Source organism: Rhea pennata, chromosome 7 (assembly GCF_028389875.1).
Source record: "Rhea pennata isolate bPtePen1 chromosome 7, bPtePen1.pri, whole genome shotgun sequence".
Classification (NCBI taxonomy): Eukaryota; Metazoa; Chordata; class Aves; order Rheiformes; family Rheidae; genus Rhea; species Rhea pennata.
The window spans coordinates 16,643,227-16,665,827 of NC_084669.1; the positions used below are offsets into that span (position 1 = coordinate 16,643,227).

General features: G+C 35.7%; 1 protein-coding gene across 2 annotated transcripts in view; it reads left to right on the forward strand.

The window, feature by feature from the left end:
- Window positions 1-22,601, forward strand: part of LOC134142530 (adhesion G protein-coupled receptor A3-like) — a 272,865-nt gene that overhangs the window by 108,581 nt on the left and 141,683 nt on the right. For both annotated transcript variants that reach the window (XM_062579679.1, XM_062579680.1), the window contains one exon: window positions 15,065-15,278. In XM_062579679.1, coding sequence (XP_062435663.1) covers window positions 15,065-15,278 — 214 coding nt within the window. The remainder of the gene's footprint in view (window positions 1-15,064; window positions 15,279-22,601) is intronic.

Here is a 22,601-nt window from a genome sequence, read left to right on the forward strand (position 1 = left end):
GAACAGAATTTTTACAGTGAGCTTCAGTTAGGCAATTGCTTTATTTGAAAATCTATAAATGAAATCACTTTTTGAGAAAGCTTTTCCACTCTAGCAAGCGTGATGGATGTGGCATGAGGAAGAAAATAAGAAAACATGTATGAGTAAATAAAATGTATCTTTAACTGAACACTATATAGCAAAGAGCAGACCAAAACAGAGGATTCAAAGCTATCACATCCTGCAGAGAAATGATACTAGGCTAAGATATTGTGCTGATGCGTTCCATAGTCAGAAATACAATTTCACACACACTTCATTAATCACAGAATCTTTGAATCTTTGACTTTTCTTGAATGCCGGAAAGTTGCTGGCATGGTAACTATGCTAATATCTTACAGAAGTAAAAGGAAAGTCACACTTTTATCCTAGTAACCACAAGAGCAAAGATATGTGTTGCTAATACATTTATAGCAGAAAGGAGATCAAGCTTGACTGGAGTCATAACAAGAATTCAGTTTTAACAGCAACAGCAAATTCAGATATTTACAAGTTGGACAAGGTTTAAAAGGATGTGAATTCCATCCACAGGATTTCAGGAAAGAAATGAGGTGGGTAATCCACTGGCTGAATTTTTAAGGAAGATACTTGTCTGGTGAGAAATAAGGAATAAACTTTGTGGAGAGAAGGGAAAGGAATTTTCAGTAGCCGACATGAGTGAACATTTGAAAATCTGCAATACCTCTGGATTATCAAGCCACCATTGTGTAGAGACCCAGCAGATAGCATGACAGATAGGAAAAATCCTCCTCCTTAAAATGCTGGAGAGGTCATAAGAATCATTTGAGGACTGATAATTGGTATTTCTAGGTTGCCAGTGAATATGAGCCTGCAAATTTTAGAGAGGAAATGAAACTACAGTTTCTCAGAATGTCACACTTTAATTCATAATAGCACTCCTTACAACACCTCTGATACAGAATTTATAATATCCATCTAGCTCTAACTGCTATTTATAATGTCCGCAGAACACTTGACAAGGTTGATAATGACTGCCAGTAACTTGACACTGCTTTTAATATCCACAGAGAGCTTCACAACGCTTGTATTTGCTGAGTGCTCCACCAGCCCTGTGATGTCTGCCAGGTGCTTCGTGGTGTTCGTAGTATCTGCTGAGTAGCTCACAGTGCCTGCAACATTTAGCAATTCCATTTTCAGTAACTTAATTTGAACTTAGGTTTAATAAAAGGTTGCCTAGCACCAAAAAGATAACAAATACCAAGATTTTTTTAGGAGTAATGTGTGTTGAAGTATAGATAGACATAACCAAATTAAACAAATCTTAAAGGAAATATTAAGAAGTGGTTTGAGCATCAAACCCACCTGCATTAGAATATCTGCCATACTGTCAAACATTTGTATTTGCACTTACTAATCTTACTTCTAGATGGTAGGGGAGATCACAAGGTATCACACTGTCACAAAATTAGGAAAGAATGAAGGGAGAAAAAAAGGTGGAAGGGAAATGGCAAAGATCTTTTCAGGGAAGTTGGAGAATGAACTGAAAAGGTATGTGAAAAGGAATGAAGAGGAAACTAGGCAGTCAAAGAGTTTTTGAATAGCTACAGCAAGCAGTTTGCCATGAGCTTTTTAGAGTTATTTTTCATTTTGATACAAGGAAAATTCATCTTTGAAATTTCTACCTGGCAGATCTTTCTCATGGATGTGATGATTGGCTCAATATGGCCAAAGTCGTCACCCACTGAAAACACTTAGAAATCTGCTTTGGGGATTTTCATAAAAGTTAATGTAAGTAACTTACAGTTTTGGGATTCACAAGGACCTGCTTACATGTTTCATTAATAGCTTATAAGAGCTACTTAAATCTTCTTTAACAAAAATCTCCGATTCTTGGAAATATTAGGCTACAAAGCAGTCTTTCACAATGTTGGAAATAAAGCTAAAAAGTAGTTTGATGATTAAAAACCGGTATTGCAGTCTTACACCTTAATTTTGAGGGACTGCTGTATGGACAGAATATCGTTCTGAAAAGTAGTGGTGCAACTGGCATCATGCAGTGCCTTGTTACTGGTTCTCCATGACTCCAGCACTGACTTCCTCAAATTGCAGGAGGAAAATTGCATTTCCCAGAATAGCAGTTCTGTAGATTCCACCTGAGGTCTGAGAGCAGTCTGAGATTTTCCCTTGCCCATGTCAACACCAGAAATAGATTCTGCTGGCCAAATTTTTCACTCAGTAAAGACCTGTATGAGTTTTTGTCGTAATGGGATTACAAATGATTGCTCTTAATGATGAGATTTAGTTATTTATGTTGATGGATGAGATACTAGATTTAGGTTCTCATTCTCACACCTTTATTGATGCTATTGAGCTAACTGCACTAAGTAATAAAAGTTCATTTGTTCTGCAAATTATAATTGACCAGTAACTCTGTTGAAGCCTTTTGCTGTTGGGAAATGTTGACTCATCAAAACAGAAGATGTTTGTGGGAAAGAGTTGACTTCCCTGTGTATCTCAATTAGATTTTATTTAAAGTTTAGAAAATAACTGACATAATATTCATCGATAAACTTGAGATTAACGGATTTGGCTCAAAATGATGTAAATTTTACTGAATTATGCTAGAATATTAGTAACATCTACATCTAAGTATACAAATCAGTCTTTTACCAATACCGTTATAGTATTCTGAGACACTGATACTGTTTATTTATTTCCACTTTGTGACAAAGAAAATTGTCTTAATTCTCTTGGGACAAAAGTCTTTCTCGTACAGGTCTCCTACAAGTTAAAGTAATTGCTTTTTGCATATAGATTTTCTCTACAGATATCATTAATAAATAATTGGAACAATGCTATCATCTCTACTAATATTTTATTGTTTCAGAAGTAAGAAAATATAAAATTATGTTAAAAAATAAAATTTCTACATTTCTAGAATGATCTTGAAGCTTTTGGACCTATCCTACTAGTCGGATATTTGGCTCTGGCAACTTCTTGGTGTAGCAGGACATGAGACTTGTCAGGTTTCTGTCCTGAGTCTTGAACACTGGTAGAGAGCAGGCATCTCTGACCAGAGAACCTCTAAGAGAGACTTTATCACTTGCCCTTTCTGAGGAAGCTCACAAAGGCTGTGAGGCTGTGAGGAGTCCTCAAAATCTTGGTTGTTGTTTGGGTGCCCAAAAAATAGACAACTGTTGGCAACATGTGACACCTGACTCCCCAAACACTTAATACATTTATTGGAGAAGGAGGCAGATCTGAATAAAAATTCCAAAATTCCAAGAATTTGGGGAAATTCTGGGAAAATACATGAAGTAAATGGAGTTATCTTCTGAGGAGTAGGTACATAAATGAGTGGAGGCTGGAAGTACTTTTTTGTATTTTTTTTTGATTTTACTTGTGTTTTGTTTTACTTAATGAATAGTGCTATCTGTTGTTGATGTCTTCCTTTAAAAAATCATTTGCAACATGGACATTTTCTGTAAAATAATCTCGCAATAGCTGTCAGTCTGTGTTAATAGAGCTACTTCTAGCCCTTTGTGTCTAGTCTTCATAAGGAACATGCTAAATTTAGACTCCAAAACTACATTCACCCTCTTTCTTTATCTGTGTACGTGGAAGATCTATTTGTTAGAAGAAATGAATCTCTTATCAGTATCTTTACTAAGCTTCTGTCCTGACTTTTTCTTAGTTTCTCATTGCTACATTTACTGTGTTGTATTGGATGTGAGAGACTCTTCTTGCATGCTGAACTGCTTTAATGTAGGATCGTAGGGCAATACTTGAGAGAAGATAAAACATACAACCTATTAATTCACCTCTATACCGTGCACATCTTTGAAAAAGCTGTATCACGGCAAAAATTACAAAAAAAAAGAAAAAAAAAAGAAAAAAAAGAAGCTCAAATGTTAGATACGTTCCTCTTTCAGCCTGTATTTCAGAAGCTGTGAGTATCCAGCAACTGTTACTGAACTCCGTTGGTGCACTGGGTGCTCCAAGTTTATGAAAATCAACACTATCGTGCTTAACTTGCCTCTGGAGGGGCTGTTATGGTATGTTATTTCAACAGTGTGTATTATGACAAAATGCATATTCTGTCTGTGGTAGTACACCCTTTGGTTGTGATGAATAAAACTGTAACTCTTTCCATCAAGCTTGTAGTGAGAAGTTGAGTTGTTTAATAATATATTTGTATCTTTAATAGCCAATAGGGACTTTCACTACTAATAGCAGGGAGTGAGTACACAAAAGGCAGAATTGCGCTTTTATCTGTGTAAGATCTGTATGATTACATTTCTAGCATGCCTTAGAGTGCTGTCTACTGAGAAAAGTGTAATAATAAAAATGCATCTTACTGAAATAGAGGTGATAGATAGTGGAAGATAATATCTACAAGTTGTAAGTGAGTGTCCAACAGCGTTTGAATTATTATTCAGTCTCTGAATTCTGTAAGGTACTTCAGTTCTAAGTATCAGCTCATAAGTGAAAATAGCATGTTGTATCTCATAAAATATTATTGAAATGTACTTTGGCATAATATACTTAGGAGAGGCACTCCTGAGGGAAGGATACTTACTCAAAGGGATAGACCATTGCTGACTTCCGTATACTGGAATACAATTCATTTAATGTTTCATAGCAAATATAAATAAAATATCAGGGGGAGGGGTATATTTGTTAGTGAATTGTTTGTTCTTATTGAGCAGCTCGTCTTGTAGTTTGCCTCTCTTTTCTGAATGTCAGAAAGATTCATCGTCTAAAGGAGCAGAGAAGTAAGCTCTTTCTGCTCTGATACTCTGTACTTTTTTTGCATTGAAGTTGACTCAAAACCAAAAAAGAAAAGCATGTTTATATCCTTTATCTACTCTTTCTACATTTGTTCTTAAATAATTCTTGAGCATTTTAAGACTTAAATTTTTACATAAAAAGATATGAAGTTGCTTCATCATTATTTACCTGCTATCACATTTTCCAGTCTGTATTTCTCACTCTTGACTATCAGCAGATCTTTAGGACATATTTCTCTTGGTCCATATGCAGCTGCCTAGCCCATTTTCATAAGGAATGCTTTGTGCATTTGTCTTACCTAAAATACTACAAAAAAATCAGAAGATCCGTCACATTTTAGATCAATTACAGTAATACCACTGGGGGAAAAAAGGGAGAATATTTTTCCTTTATGTATTTGTGATATAAGGTACCTCCCTTTTTTGCAGCTCTTTTTCTTGAAATATTTTCCTAAAATACAAGATGACTCTAACTGCTTTCTCAGCAATGGTGGAATAATGATTTTATATACTCTATGTTGAAATGTCCTTATATCTAATGTTTTTGCACATCCTTTATCCCAGTCTGTTGCCACTGTGTAATGGGAAGAGCTTTGGAAGAGATATGCACTTTTAAAATGCCAAAATTAGAAAAAAAATGGGTTGATACTGTGAAATTTTATCTTTGAAAAGAGTCCTTTTCAGCATTTAAATTTAATCCTGAAATCAACAGAATGCATTCAGCATCATTTTGCTATCTGCCTTTATACGAATAATGATAAACAATTTGTGCCAGGGATATTGGCTGAGAAATGGGATTTGAATTTGCTTTTTTCATGTTGTGACAAAAATTATCTACATTTTCATTCAAGTCTTAAAACAGTAATTGTATGCATCTGCACATTAGAATTGTCTTTAAAATTTTTCCTTCCTACATGAAGGAAATTGCTATTATTACATTAACAAAAACTGACTCAAAATTAACAAGGTAAATGTTTTTGTCATTTATTTCTGTTACTGTGTAAAAACATTTTGGTCTCATTTGTTATATACTTACACATAGGGATGGGCTTGAGATTGTAGTTTCAACCATTTCTTTCTTCATTTACAAGTCATTCTTACTGCATTAACAGAATGTAAATATTGAACTGTGGGTTTTTCCAGTATGTAGTAACGGACTTCAGTCAAACTCTCAAGTACAAAGAATGATGGATTAATTATCCAGATTTAGATTCCAATCCTGCAGTTTCTTGGCAGCCTACAGATAGCATGTCGCATTCATGCGGAGCATCATTGTCTTCAAGAATATGCAGGATCAAGACTTCAGCTCCAGTTCTACAGGGAGTGCCTAATCATATGAATGGGTCTTAATTATGTTTAAATAGGAATTTGCACATTAGTAACCTTTCACAGGATTAGACTTTGCAAGATATGAATGGTGATACAATTAGCTATAGTTAAATCCTCTTGCAATTGTTTCTGTTTTACATTGTTAGCAATTCAGGATTCTTTTTAATAACAAAATATGGATGGTAACAGATTGCATATAAATCAGATAATGTAACGGTAAATTTTGGATCTTTCAAAGATAGATGTGGTAAGTTCATTTTCTGCCAGAGCTAAGTGGCCCATTTTACATACTATCTAATGGCTTTCAGCAGCTAGCCATTTGACAGTATGAAACCAATAATACTAAACCACCTTTGGCTCCAAATGCAAGGTATCTCATCCAAATATGACCATTCTCAAACCAGAAAAAAGGAATATTGTGTGCTACATTTAGTATTATGCATTATTATTTGATTTCTTCAATGGTAATTTAAAACACTGCTGCAAGACTGGGAACATGAAATTAATAACATTTAAAACTATTAATTGTAAAATAATAGAAATATTATATATATTATATATATATTTGAAATGGTCATTTGAGAAATTTAAAGAAAGAGGTTTTTATATCACATCTGTGTGTACATCTGTGCTCACACATGAAAAGGTAGTTAAATAGGATTTTTCACCCTTGAAATTCTACTGGTTTAGATTCTGGAAATGCACTCTTTTGGTTTTCTTCCTGTAGCTTATTTTTAAGTTAGTTACATCAGTGATTTTTAATGTACAGATGCACTGATTTTTCTATATTCTATTTGCCTGCTTTTTCCAAAAAGCATGTAAAATAACTAAAGCAAAATTTAGCTAAGAAATGTAGGGAGGAGAAGATCAGCAAAAAGAAGCTGCTTTAATCTTCAAAGCTTCTACCCCCAGAGCCTTGAGTGCACATCTCCAAAATCTTGTTCATGAGCAAAGCAATGGGAAGCACAGCCAGCCCTGACTAAGACCCATGGCGTATCCAGGAAAATATATTCTTTCATTTAACACGATAACATGAACATTAAAAAACTTGAGTAAAGTGTTACAGTATTAATTCCTAGATAAAATTATTTAAGCTTCTTTGCCAAACCTATGTTAATATTGTGCAGTAAGCAGTACTTACTCTTCTGTGTTGCAATTAGTCTTAATTGTTTTGTTGGGAAAATTCCCAGTAAAGCCTCCACCTTTACATCCTGTGCTCTAATTAAGTAGAGTATATCATAGTGATATTTCATGTTTTTATGGAACCTACGTCATACATCACTTTAATCTATCCATGCAAATATGAATAAAAGGCTATGTTGATCTGCAGTTACTGCTGCTCACTGTCAGCTAGGCCAAGAGGAGTTTGGAAAAGGAAAATTCCATGCAATGAGTGGGAAAAGTTTTCCTTCAACATGACTCTCGTTTGTTCTGTGTTTTGAGCGCAATTTATATCCTTTTCTTGTTGGGCACCCTTGCAGTGTGGACGGGTACTCCGCCAGCCCGCTGGGCTGCGGGCAGTGAGGGGCAGTCACCGTCACTCCCGTAACGCTTGTGGCACCCGGCTCCTTGGGCCGGGTGTGCGGTGAGGAAGAGGAGGCAAAGAGAGGGTGACTGGTGGCGCTGCAACGTTCAGAGATAGCAGTGCTGCCTCCACATGCCCCAGATGGACAAAGCCAATCTGCAATACCTTCTGTAAAGACAGGTGCTCTAGCCTTGCCACCACTTAGCCATTTTTATTAATCATAAGCTGTAATGAGCACGCATAGCTGTGAGCCAGCCAGCTTGCTTGCTGTAAGGATAAATTTGAGTCATCAAAATTGTCTCTCTAGTAATGGCTTCCGAGTCTGTCCAGTTAGGAGGAATTTCTTCCTTTAGATGAATCTTCTAATGTCATAGCTGTCAATATGTCGCAGTCTTCAAGTTTCAGGATGTGGCAAATGCATTCAAACACTGACCTCCGATGTGTAAAATAGACTTTGGGGACAAATTGAAAATCAGAACATAAAAGTGACAGCAGTTCTATCTGATGAGGAAGAAATTAGTTATGAAAAATCTCTTTGTCCATTCTTTGAAATTTATACTAGATATGCCAATGCAAGATCAGGATTTTAGTTTGCATGCGTGCTGGTAATATTATGGATTAATTAATTGAACTGAAATCTTGCATTTCCTGTTGTGGAAAGTTTTTAAGTAGGTGTTGCCTTTACAGATTATTATGATGATATTTGGTATTTATGTTAAATGCTATGGAGTAAATCCTGCTACCTCTATATTTCTCTACCTCTGTTTGCCTACAAGTAAATCACTGCTATTATCAGGAAATCACTACTGTTCTCAGTAAATGAGAAGGTTTTTTCACTGCTCCCTCAATCAAAGTGGATGTAATGGACAGAACACACACTAGTCCCTAAATGTAGTACAAAACTGATCATTTATTTTCACTTGGACTTACAAATTTTGGAAAAACTACTTCCACAAATATGACATACTATATATTGAAATATATATGACTTGGATTTACAAAAAGTGACTAGGTTTGAATGCACTTTTGCTTGCAGTTTTCCACCTTCCTTAGGTTTTGCACAGGTATAACTTATTTTAATTAAATAAATCTGAGAAGTTATGGAATCTAAGTATTTTTTGGTGGGGCTGTGGGGCTATCATCCAAGACTGTGATTGCAGCTTTGTAACCGTGGCTCCAGTTCTCTATTCGTTCTTGACTTCCTTGGCATTTGTGACCTTCTACATCAGACTTTTTGTTATTCTCAGCAAGTACTGCAATACAGAAATTGGTCTTGGTTTACTGGCACCTCCCCTTCTTGGCAAAACTGGCCTCCAAAGCAATTCAGATCACTGTTTTCTTCAATTCTATTCAGTCAATATCAATAAACGTAATTTGCTTCCTCAGCAATTCAGATTTTAAACTAATATTTTTCAAATTGTTTTTCCTCGTTTTCCTTCAAATTTTCAACTGTCTTTTTTATTGGACTTGTTCCTTTACTTTGTCCTCACTTCTAGCTTCCCTTGCTGCGCTTTCCATGCGCATTTCTGTCCCACTGAGATTGTATACAAATATTAGAGCTCTAACTCACACTTTTGTCAGCAGGATGTGCCGCACTCAGTAGGCACACTCCGTTCAAATAAAAAGCCCATTGGCAATACAATAAATCAAGTGATTAACAAGAAGCAAAATGCCAACCTCTGTTTTTTCTGTCCCTAAAGCTTGTGTTACTCTGAAGCAAAGTGCATTTTCTCCCAAGAGAGAGGCAGAAGTCAATGTTATATCCTGAGACATGAGTCTTGTAAAATTACGTATGGGCAAGCTGGATTTTCCCCTTTGTGCTTGTAGGACAGCTATCGATATCAGACAAAGGCAGGAAATAGCACCCGGAAAACGTATTACAGGAAGTTGTGCAATACTTGATGGTAAGCTGAGCAGCAGAGTGCTCTTGTGCAGTAACCAAGATTCTGCACTTAATAGCTTTTTACTACAAGAGGGTTATGCTGCTCAGGCTATATATAGCTTGTGCCAGAGAAAATGCAACAAATCTGCTTGGAGATCGGACATAGTTTCATTTCCTCTGATCACGTCTCTGATGTCTTGAGTTGGCCACTTTGGCTAATGACTGGCCAACTTGCTGCTGAGTTTAGAAAAGCTCTTTATATCTAATGCGTGTTCTTTCTGTTGTGCTTATTCTTTTGCTTTTCATCACTCATCCAGAAAACAGCCATGTCTGTTCATTACAAGTGCACACATTTCAAATGGGATCACGTAAGAAGGGTTCTATTTAAAATGTAACTAAAACACAGGGTAGAGAGATGCATTGCATGTGATGTCTTTTACAGGCTCTCATCTTTCGTGTATGTCCAGCTTTAGTATTTCCTTCACATTCTTGTCCTTTCCATTTTTTAACACAATAAACAGAAAAGAAGGCCGAAATGAGATGGAAAATAGAACTGTTTTTAAAAGCTTTAGGGATGAGGTATAAGAAGAGCAGCAGAAGGTATTTAAAGTGCGTGTCATAAATTATTTTTTAAGGCTTACAGATTTACTGAAGGATTTCACATTTGGACATACCACCAGAGCATTAGTGTATCTTGCTGTTTTTCATATTTTAGCTAATGATTATTAAAATCCAATTTTATTATTCAATTTTATATACATTTTGGGCATTGCAGGCATTAAAATGTTCATGGATGTACTTTCTGAGAAAAGAGCTCTTAAGTGATATTCTAATTCAGTGGTATTTGTGTAACCTGATTCCTCCTCCATCTGTGCTTGGTATTCTAGTCTACAGCTAATCTGAAATACATGATGGGATAACATAAAGAATCTGGCCTTCAGTCAACAAAACCCTTTTCTGCTGAGAAGTGAGAGAGAGAAAAAAAAGATGTAATTATTGTAAGGAGAGGTTAGACCTTTAGATTCATGCTGCAATCAGTGATTCCTGTGGTGCTCTGCTGCAATCATGGTTTAGTGCTGACTAGAGAGAGAAGATAGGTAATGACTGTAAAATACTTGAGCAGCCCTTGATCTAAATGTCTATAGGAGATTCACACCTCTCTCTTGCAGATGATGATGCTGACTCTAAGCTTGAGGGCAGCAGAGTATATTGGCTTGGAAGGAGAATCTTGGAATATATTTCAATTTCAAAAATAATCCCCCTCTCAAGATATGGGAGTGTACTGTAAATTATTTTTAATCTTATAAGGCAGTAACACTGACATTTGTGTGCAACATTGTTGTATACGTCTATGGGCAACAGAGATCTTACATATTTGTTTGATCTTTGGTAATCACGTGATCAATGAATAAATTTCTCTGATGTCAGCATATGACTGTCAGAGCTGCTGTATTTCAAGTACTGTCAAATCAATGCTAAATTGTTTAAAATACTTTCAGAATCTCTGTCTTTCCCACTTTTTACTTTATTCTCAAATCCAAGTTTGAAAATGTGAGTACAGAATTAGTAAATACTTTTATTTTTATTCTGAATTTGAAAGCTTGTTGGATTATGGATTTAAGATAAGTATTTCCAACTGATGCTGATGGAACTATGCAATCATTTTATAGCCATTCTGGATAAAGGATATTGGCCCTAATCCTGAAACTCTTATTTATGTAATTAATCCTTATATCTGTGAACTGTGTCACTGAAGTCAGCTGGGACTTTTGCATGAGTAATAGTTGCAGAATCAGCCTCAGTCATTTAAATCATGATTATCACTGGAAAACAACAGAAGATTAACTCTAGTAATCATTATTTCGTAGGCATCACAAACATTAAAAGCAGATGTTTTGTAGCAGTGCTTAAATGCACCTTCCATGCTCTGAAAATAACATAATCCTTTGAAATTTAGCAATTTAGTTTTAAAATGAGTTTGCAGAATTAGTCAGTTTGTTGAAACCAAGTATATACATTCTGAAAGAGTTCAGCTGCTCAGAAGGCCGATAGTATGTTTCATTCACTTGGCATTTTTATTGGCACTTACACAGATTTGCAAAGAAAAAATTGAGCAGATTTCTGGTGTGTTGATGTCAATCAAAAGATCATTTCTCCTTTTTGGTATCCTGCACTGAAAAGAATGTCATTTGCTTCTGATCATTAAGTTAGAAATCTGCACAGAACGCTTCATTCTTACTCCATTTCTGGGTTTGACCTGATTCCCAAGGCTGAACGACAAGTGGTAGCTGAAGAGCCTCAAAGACCAACTGTAAAGGCAGAGATAAATTCAGAGTCTTACCCTTACAAAAGACTCATATGCCAAACGTGTTACTTTTAGCTTAAGAAATACTGATGCTCTGTTTTGCACTCTACTACTTTATAGCCTCATGACACAGCATGTCGTTCATTGCAGGAGCAAAAACTTACATTTGACAAGGTACAGTATCCTCAGTTAGAAATGACTATATTCATGAAAAATATCATATTTCTGCTATTACCATATATTGCTGTTGTGGTTGTGACAGTTTAATTTTTCTGGACTCCATTTTCATAATTTTTGGTCAGAGGGATTTGAATTTGACCAGGAACACAGATCATTCGATCAATTTTTAGCTAAATTCGACACTGTAACTTATGCCTTTATTCCATAATTGATTTGATAAAGCAACACAGAAATTGTAGTCTTCTGGAGAAAGATGTTTTTTTCCATCTTCTAGTGATAACTTTATGTAAATGATGGGGTCAATCATGCATCTATCATAAGGTGTTAGTCTGCTTTTCTTTCTCTTCATTTAGTTAAAGATCATATCCATGTCCAGAAACAGCAGGCACAATCAGCAGACGAGTGACAAGATGTATACGCTAGTAAGAAGGGATAGCTGAGGCCAGTCTTTTATAGTCACCGCAGACCGCTGTAGTGAGCCGTACTAAACGTTCCCTTAATCCTCTCTGTGTTACTCCCTAGACAGCAATACCACGTATTTACTCATGTGCAAATCCTTCATGTTAGGCTGGCCAACATTCCTGCTACACGTTATATATACGTATTATTTAACATTTAAATTCCCCAATAACATCAAGGGCCCAAAGCTATCTTTATACATGCAATTTAACAGTTCCAAAGACATCTGAATGACATAAAGACAGATGTTAGGGTGGGATGCAGAGTAAGGAGAGGAACAAGCACGATTGATTGTCCACAAATTTTAGCAATTCTAGAACTAGTGATTATGGCTCGCAATCTAGTTAGGCAGGGTTACGTTCATCTGTATTTATTATGGGCAAAGGAGGCTTCTGAGGAGAGACTTTAAGGAAGATAAAATGGTGAGCAGTGAAATGAAAAAAATGTTAAAGTACTTGTCAGAAAAATAGATGTTTGAGATGGGCACTAGTGGTACAAATTTGGAAGGGTGACCTTTCCAACCTGTAGGCTAGATTGATATTAATGATGAGAGGGCTTTAAAAGAAAACATAAGAAGAAAAGGGAAAAGAAGCTTAAAAACTTTTTTTACACATCAAGTTGAGAGGATTTCCAAGGGGCATTTCCTTTAAGATGAGATTGCAGTTATGAAGTGACCTGGTGTAAAGTGGCTGAGGCTCAGTCAGTTGTTTTGACATTGTAGGCAGGGGTGAAAAGGTAGTATTTTAGAAATTATTGTGCAAGAAGTACATGTTAGGGTGTTCATCGGTCACAGATTATGTCTTCACTATTTTTATTACTATTAGAATTTTGTGTGGTGAAAAGAAAGCATGGCAGGTAGTAATTGTCTTCTCATGTCTAAAGAGAGTCTATATGAGAAGCAAGAAAATAAAGCTTTTCTTTATCTCTGCAGAGGATGATCTCCGATTTTTTTCTGCAGATGGAGATTCTTTCTGTTTCAATTACCATTTCTAGAACACTACTTTTAAAGAAATAGCATTAATCTCACCATGCACAGAAAATATTTTACAGACACAGTATTAGTGTAGTTCAGGATCTAGGAGTACAAACAGAAGAAAACAAAAACTGTAGAGATTCAGTCATAAGGGATATGGCCTCCAATCAGTGTCAAACCTGTGAAATTAGGAGGCTTCCTGTAGTCCTAAAAATACACATTCCTTCCAAACTTACAATATTACTTTTTTTTTTCTTTTTAGTCATGCTTAAGCACTTGTATATGCAAAGTGATGATAGCAGCTGTTTTTCACAAGAATATGCACTGTTCTTATTATTTCTTGGGGACAGTATATTTTTCTATTGAACAGATGAAATGTAATTAACAATACCAAAGAGAGATCAAATTAACTTCAAGGTGGTGAAAAGTACTGGACTAATTAGAAGTGGAAAGGAATATTTAGATAGATATTTAATGTTGAGTAGATAGCCAGAGAGTGAAGATGACTTGTGGAAGAGGTGGAAGGAAATACTGGGGACAGTGAAATAAGAAATCATAGGGGCAATTGAACTTGAGGGAAAGTTTGGATTCAGTTCAATTTTTGTTATTAGCCTTACCAGTGGCTACATCCAAGACATATGAGATAGCTTAGGCTCTCCTAAGTGAATAATTTCCATTCTGTAGCACAGCGGAAAATTTCGTACTGACAGTGAAATAGTCTTAGAGATTTATATTGTACCTGTACTAATAAGGGTAGGTTTTTCTTTACTTGAAAGGCTTTTTTTCTTTTTTAATACCTCCGTAATAAAGGCTCCCACTTTAGTTCACTTTTATTTGAGCAGAGAAATTGAACTAGATATCTCCAGAGATCGCTTCCAACCACAACTATTCCATGAAACCTATTTTCTGTAGTATTTTCTTAATTTTCTTAACTTGTAATTATCTGTGCTCAAGCCGGTGAAAGAAATGTGATCTCTGGAGCTGACAAAATGATCAGATTTAAGGAAGTATTTTGTGGGTATGTATTTTATATTAGCACTTTTAATATTAAGGTGTAGGAGGCTAGAGTTCTGTGCAATTAGTGAAGTTCACAGCATAACCAGACAAAATCAGCTAGGCATCTTAGAAGATTTAGCAGCTTTTCTAGGCAGCCATCACCTTTAGTTAAAGGAAGTGCAGAAGCAAGGTATGAGCTCACATCATTCCGTGAAACAATTAAATGATTCAGATCTATTTGCTGGAGAAATCAAAAGAAATCTGTTCAGTGCTTGATGGGTGCACAGTTCACCTGGCATGTAGCTAGTGGTTTGGGGGTTTGGATGTGTTTTTTTCTTTTTGTTTCATCAAAGAAGTGGAGATGAGCTGATTGATTGTGCGCTCTGTTCTGTGCACAAAATTTTCATCTTTTCTGGAAAAAAGTGATATTGTAGAACCCATAATTGTCTTTGATATTGCTACACTATAGAGTACAAATCTTACAAATATTTGTATTATGTGAAGTTCAAAAGAAGAGTGGCTGTTAAAAGCACAGTTAAATTGAAAAGGCATATGACAGGCAGTTTGCTATTCCTAAGTAAGAAAGGCAATCTTTTTTTTCCTTTTTTTCTTCTTTGCCCTGCAGCTGGACCTTTGGAGCTTCCTCTTTTTGAACTGATCCCATCACAAAGACAAGTGGTTTTTCATGGAGACCGCTTGCCATTTCAGTGCACGGCGACATATGTTGACAATACTACCCAAGTACATTGGTACCATGCCGGTCATCTTATTGAAACAGATGAAGAGAGTGGCATATTTGTGGAGGAGAGCATCATTCATGACTGCTGCTTAATTACGCGGTAATGTATACACCTCCCTCGCAGTATTCATGCTTGCAGACAAGGTGAATGTGCAGTAAGCCTCATTAAAACATGCATCAGTGGTTACTTGATTTGAAGCGCCACTGTCACACGTTTGAATCTTAACACCTATGGGGATGGATTTTTCATGACTGCAAATAGGTGTGATTCCAAATTGTATTTATTTGGTATGAATATTCAGATTTGAGCAAATACTGGTATGAGACAGGTAAAGATAGGGTTTCCTGCACACTAAGTAGTGAAGAAGGAGTGAAGTTAGCATAGAGGAAACGTGGATTCCAGCCAAACTGCTTCTTCGTGGCACCATCTAGAAGACTGAAGTGTAATCCATCTGTGAAGAACTGTTGATTAAAAAGGCTCAGATTTATTTTTGTAAACTCCAATACTAAGTCCCATATCTTTTTAGTTAGATAATCACATGTCTGTTTCTTACTAAAACCTTTGTCAACAGTCTATGACTTTCTCCATTGGTGTATAAGGGGGTCTATGGATGCATAAGAGAGAGACATACAGAAACCTCTGCTGGTATGAAAAAATGCAAGGGGAATGAAGTAGAATAGACATAAGGTTCATAGTATAAAACATCTTTCAGAAATAACAACTAATATAAATGTTATTTGGCAGTGACCATAGAGTTCTCTTTTGATTCACATTTTCCCTTTTTAAACTTATTTAATAGTTTAAATTATTATTAATTTCTATATTTATTTTTGGCTTTCATCATAGAGGCCTGTTTTTTCACTAAAAACTGCTAAGCTTTTGCAAACATGCTTTTGTCCTCAGTCCATTTCCATCAAAAAAAAAGTAAGAGCCTGTATCTGTGTTCTGCATTTCCCCATGTAGAATATGGAGTGAAAATAGCAGTGCTAATTAGCTCTAGATCATTAACTTCTTCCCACTCAACCATTTTCTATTAATACAATTGACCTGAAATGCTTCTTGAACTACCATATAAAAGTTCAGGAGTCAAAATATTTTCTCTCCACTAGGGTGTCTTGCCTTCATTGATTTTTATTTTGTCTGTTCACTGTTTGACTCCTTTTGGTGTCTTATAGATCTAGAGGTATGGATCGGACCTTTTTGCATAGCTACTGGCTTTCTTGTAATACAAATACATAGGGCTGTAGTGGGTAATGAAAAAGACTATTAGATTAATTAGTATGGTAATGACAAGTGCATGAGCTATTATATAGCTGCCAAATCACTTAAATTAGAGCAAGTTCTTCTTTTTTCCATGGTATCAAAATTAAAAGACATACTGTTAATCACCTCATTATACTCGACTGAATTATGTTTTGCACTATATGAGCAATTTATAAAGAGAGCATAGTAATATACTGAAAGATTCTCAGAATTGCTATCCTGTTTAAGAAGTTAGTTGATAAATATTAACTGAATTTTATTTAACATTGCTTAATTTTTGACAGATTATAAAAGTAATTGTCTACCATAGTGTTATTTTAATAAGGATTATTGATCTTCTACCTGCCTCTTTTAGCTTACCGTTAAATAGGTGACCTTAATGCCCATGTTGCAGTATGTATTGGGACCTGGAATTTAAAAAGAATGTTCTCCAAATGTATGATGGTATTTGCAGTTATAGAATAGAAAATTTCTTTAACTTGTTTGAGCTATGCGATAAAAACTGTCAAAATGAGGCAAAAATTTTCAGAGTAAAACCTCAAAATTTAAGCAGCTATTTAAAATCTTAAAGCATTTTCATTACTCATTTATTTCAGCTAGGTAATTAATTTCATGATTTAGTAGTGCATCTGCACTGTGATACTGCTGTTGTACAGCATGGTCCTTATCCAGTCAACAATGCAAATGTTCAAGTAAGTGTGACTCTGCCTTGGTCAAGAGGCTGATCATAACAAATTTTCCGAAGGCACTGATTTTAAAGATGCTTGAGAGATCAGCTTTGTAAAGTAGCCTTCAAAAGACATACTATTTTTAAGTCAATTACTATTTTTTTATGAAATAAAAATTTAAAATTTTTTATAAGATGCATTGTCTCTGCATGTTGAAAATGAGAAAAAATTGACCAACTTACAATTCTAAAAAGTTTGTTCAGCATTTCTTAATTTTAATCCCATCTTTATGAACATGTGTACTGTAATTCTGCTCATATTAGTTATTATTGTTGTATGTTAAAATAATATGTAATAACATGCTTATTACATACTGAGTAATTGGTGATGGTTTCTAAGGAAGCCTCAGTTGTATGAGGCACTGTGAAACATTAGAAAGATTATGTCTCTTTGAGGAGAGTCTGCCTCTCTTATCATATGCTAAGCATAAGATTTGGAATAAAAATACGTGATTTAAAATTAGTTCTTACAGTGTTACATTTTGCCCTCTGATACCTACCCTCTCCAGCAAATCTCGACTCTCTGTGGCCTTCTGCAATTGCACTGAAGGGCAGACTTTAGCTTTTGCTGCTTAACAATTCCAAGATTTCTGAAGCTAGTTTTAGACAAAGGTGTAGTTTTGTTCCAAAAGCTGCTTATTCAAAGATTTTTAGATGGTTATTTTATTGGATAGCCCCAGATATTTCTGGACATGGATTTACAACATAAATATCATACTAAACCTTCTATTTTATTAACTGGCACTGTAGAAGGATAAAATATCCAAATGTGTATTTTTTGTCTCCTATGATAAAGTAGAATAAACTAAAATAAACGTTTTTGTTGCAATAATTAAACCAAAGTTTTGAACTGTGTTCCGGCCTGTGACATTTTTCTTGGCAAAGACTATTCCCTTACAAGAGATTTTGAAAAGGTGTTTTCAATTCTGCTGCTAGCTCACATTTACCATTTCTTGCCAATGATAATAATATTTGATTTTGCTCATGTTGAACTTCTAGTCATTATGCCTGTGTTTAAATGTCATAGTCATACTTGAAAAGGTAATTGTAGTATTGAACTAATTTCCTATCATATGTGAATGGATCTAGCTGAAATTGTTACTTGTGTGTGTATGAAGACAGCCTAATTTTTTGAGATTAAAATATTCCATTATCAGCTTGGTCACAAGAAGGGGCACTGAAACAGTCCATATGCATGAAGCCACAGAGGAGATGTACATCACATTATCTTTCCCAGCATCTTTCCCAGCTTCCCTACTGTTCCTCTTTATCATTTGGAGAGACTGGCAGGACAGTTGTTAGAATATTGAAATAAAAATTACACATTTTAGTTTTATGAATCAAGCAATTCCTCAGCAGTAAGAAACTTCCATTTTCAGGAAGTTGTTTATTTACCTAATGGACCGTAACAACTATTTTAGAATCCTTTTATTTCTACTCTGTAAATACTTGTGTAGAGTGTTTAGCAGTGCTTATTTCTCTGACAGCTCTAATGGCTGCTCTGGGACCATTACCGTTTGCGAGTGCTCTTTTTGAAAACATTAAACTGCGCAGAAAGTTAAGAACTCATAAAAAGGAGTGCTACTAATGGAGAAACTAACGTGCTGTTAACTAAACCTAAGATAGCAGGTGCTAGCATAAGATAAGTTATTTGCATATAATGTTTTGTTAGGTTTTGTAGTTGAATTTGCCACTGGAAATGGGACTCAACTGTGATGCACTGCAAATAATGCTTTTTCTTTTAAAGTGTGTCCTAAGTATTTTAGTCTTTTAAGTATGGCTGCCAAAAATGCAGGTCTTAAAAATATTAACAAATAAGAGATAAGCTTGAGAATCTGGGTGTTTTAAGCATATAGTGCTTTTTCTTAAGCATATAGCACTTTAACAGTAGTTGCTTGCCAGTACGAGGTGGTCAAAAGAGAATAGTGAGACAAATAGCAAGTGTTTGAGATAACAGAATGCAGAATTGCATTTGATCCTTCAAATGATCCTACAAGAAGTAAGAAAACTCATTTTAAAGCCAATTGTCTTTATATTTCATAATACAAATATATTGATTTCCTAAAACTGCTTTTAGAGGTATATGATTATGTGAAAAATCGCAGCTTCTCTTTGCAAAATAAATGGCTGATGGCAAAGAAGATCTTCAAATCATGATCTGCTTGTACTATAATAATAAAGAAACTGGGAGAGAAATAAATGTAATGCAATATTGTGGATTAAAAATCATGATTATAATGTTGGTAATCTAGAGATTTCTTTGAGCCCAAGTAATAAGTTTTAAATGTCTTAAATTATCAGTGCAACTTTCAGTACACTATTTGACTGAGACAAAGGGTTTCATTAAAAAAGTAAGGAAAGGTTGAGATATGGTTAGTGAAAGAAATGAATACGAATAAAAACAGATTTCAGAAGCTGACAATATCATGACAAGTTTTTGATCCAGGCAGTCAAACCAAATAAGAAAAAAAAGCAAAAGTCTTGCAGAAATTTTGAGAGAAAGGCAGGAATTTTTCCCCTGTTTTTTGTGGAAAGAAGCCAAATGACCCCTGAACTCTCTTAACAGTTTGTGGAAAGAGTACATCTGGAAGAGATGTGAAGCCAGCAGTGGTGGTTTGGACTGATACTAGGTTAACAAGAGCAGTTTGAAAATGGTGTGTTGATGGTGAATACATTGCTAGGTTGGTTGCACAATTAGAAGAGCAAATGAATGCTAAATCCTGGCAAAATATTGGATATTTACTCAAGATTGAAAAAAGAAAAAACAGGTGCAAGAAGCAGACTAAATAATCTGATTCAGACTACAGGTATTTTACAAGGACTTTGTGTTCTGCTCTCACGACCGTTTAGAGAAGGATGAGCAGCTGAGGTTCGTGCTGAGAGGCCAGGGGAAATCAGTAGAAATTGTTTAGTACTGGTATTTTGTTGGTGCACCTAATTGACTCTATCTGACCCTTGGTGGTTAAGCAGTTAGGAAAGAAATGAAGGAAAATAACCATTTAAATTGTAAATCAATGCCTCTTTATTGTTTTGAGATTACTTTAAACCCTGCAGTTAAGGGTCTATAGTCTACTCCAGGCAGTGTAGGCAGTAAAGGAGAAGTGAAACATGTCTTTTACCAGCAAAGTTCTCATATTTCAAAAGGAGGAAAATGTTTAAAGTTTTTGCAGAATATTGTGCAAGGCACAGACTAAGGGTTTGATTATTAGAGATTGAGAGATTCTTTATGCAAACTAATTTGGAGGATTAATAAATTGCAGCCTTCTTTCTAAAATAATTTGAATTAGCTGACTAAAACCCAGTGACAGCTTTATTATTAATCAGTTTGAGGAAGAATTTAAAATATATCCTGTGGAAAGTATGCTAATCCTATGAGAAGTAAAAGCAGCAAGTATGATATCCTCTACCACTATAAAAGAATAGACAATTAGATAAGAATTGTGCTCTGGCATAAAAACTGTGTGCTTAACTGGAGGAACTGCTTATTGAAGCGTGATTGAGAAATAGATATTTTGAGCAGAAAGATATGTTAGTGTTTTTGGCTGATAGAATTAAAAAAAACACCAGAAAAGTAATAATTTACAACTGTAAAAATATTTTGATGGAGTCCTCCTTGAGAGGAAATTTCAAACAGGATCAAGAGATCCTGTATTAATATTGAGATCAGATTAAGAACATGCCTAGCACTAAATTCTGAACTCTCATTTCCATCCCTGCCTATTTCTCATAGCTCTGTATAGGCCCATATAGCCATACCTCTTAAATGACCGGTGTTAAGAACAAAAGTTTGAACCTTAACTGAAGGGGGAATCAGTGGAGTTTTGCTTTGATTTTTAAGGCCAGAATGATTTTAATGTGGCCCTTCAAACAGTTCCAGATCTACAGCTAAGGAGATGCTGCACTACAGCAGGGGGTTTGGACTGAACATCCCCGGGCAGGAATTTTTAAATTACTTTTCCTGTCAAATCAACACTAGTGTTAAGGTATAATTATATACTTTCTCACAGTCCAGGCTGTTGTTTGTAGTCCTGTGCATCAGCTGTGATTATCACAGCAATTCTGACTTATGCCCAGACTCTACTCAGACTTGCACTTTTCTCTCAGGTCAGTGTCCCCAGATGAGTAAACTGTATCTGTAAAGCAAAACATTAAAAATATTTAAAGTTACAAATAGCTGAATTAATCATTACTTTTCATGTATTTCAATCTATTCAGCATAGAGAGCATGCTGTAGGACATTTTCCTGATGGACGTATACAAAACCATTATAATGCTAGAATTCAATAAAACTAGGTCCCTACCTCTCCCTGCCTTCTTCCTGGCAAGATAAAAGAGTCATATTTTCCCCCCCCCTTGATTGGGTAATTCATGATCATCACAAAACAAAGTTTATGCTGCTGGAATACAGTTACACCGTACTAGAGGCAGAATACAGATTGCCCCCAAAGTCCTTATCTAAGCCTCTGTTTTGTCTTCCCTCCTTGTCTGTTCTTCCCAAATGTCTCCTAGCTCAACAAATAAAGCAGGTCAATGTTATAGACCAAATATCCAGGGACCTTATCCCATAGAATATTCATTAAAGAAATAATTGCTATATTTGTAACATCATCACTGACTCTGGCAGAGAACCCAGATTCTGTCAGTGTTGTGCATTTCACAAATAACTTCAAATTTCATGTTGTGCATTTCACAAATAATTTCAAATTTTAAAATTAACGTAGTGAACTGTAGCACTTTTTTTGGGTAGTCTCAGTGACATGTAATCAAATAATCAAGAATTGTTTTAAGGACCTTAACACTTCTGAATCATCTGGGAAATATTTTACTTAAAAAGCTTTTAACGCAATTTTGACTGTTGGACTGATTGTCACAGTGTTATTTTTGTCTAAGAACCTCTGCTAGTGTGGAGATCACAAGAGCTATGCTAATGAAATAGAGCTTTCTCTAGATATAACTTCGCAGTGCACAGAATACTTGAGGGTAAATGAAAGGCATAGAGCAGGTGTAACAGCATTTCCCCAGAAGACTGCAGTTGACCGCAGCCTGCAGTCAAGTGGTTTGCTGTTGGAACAAAATTAATAACAATAAACACATGTGGACATCCCCAAATCTTTCACCAAGTGACAAAACAGCTCAGTGATACATCAACTGATTCATGAAGTCCTTTAAATGAGCCCTGGCCCAGGTGTGCCCTGTTCAGATAGCTTTATAGCACACAGTGGTGTCACAGCCATGCCACTTGCCTGAAGATTACCCCAGCAGGAGAAGGCTTGGAGTGTTGCAGAGCTGTTGATGCCTTTTCCTCCTACTTTACGTTCCCTGCTAGCTGGGGTGACGTATATTGACCCGTGGACTTGAGAGTATGAGGACAGATTCAAACACCTTTCAGCACGCTCTTGGGTGAAGCACCCACCGTACCTGGTCTCTACATG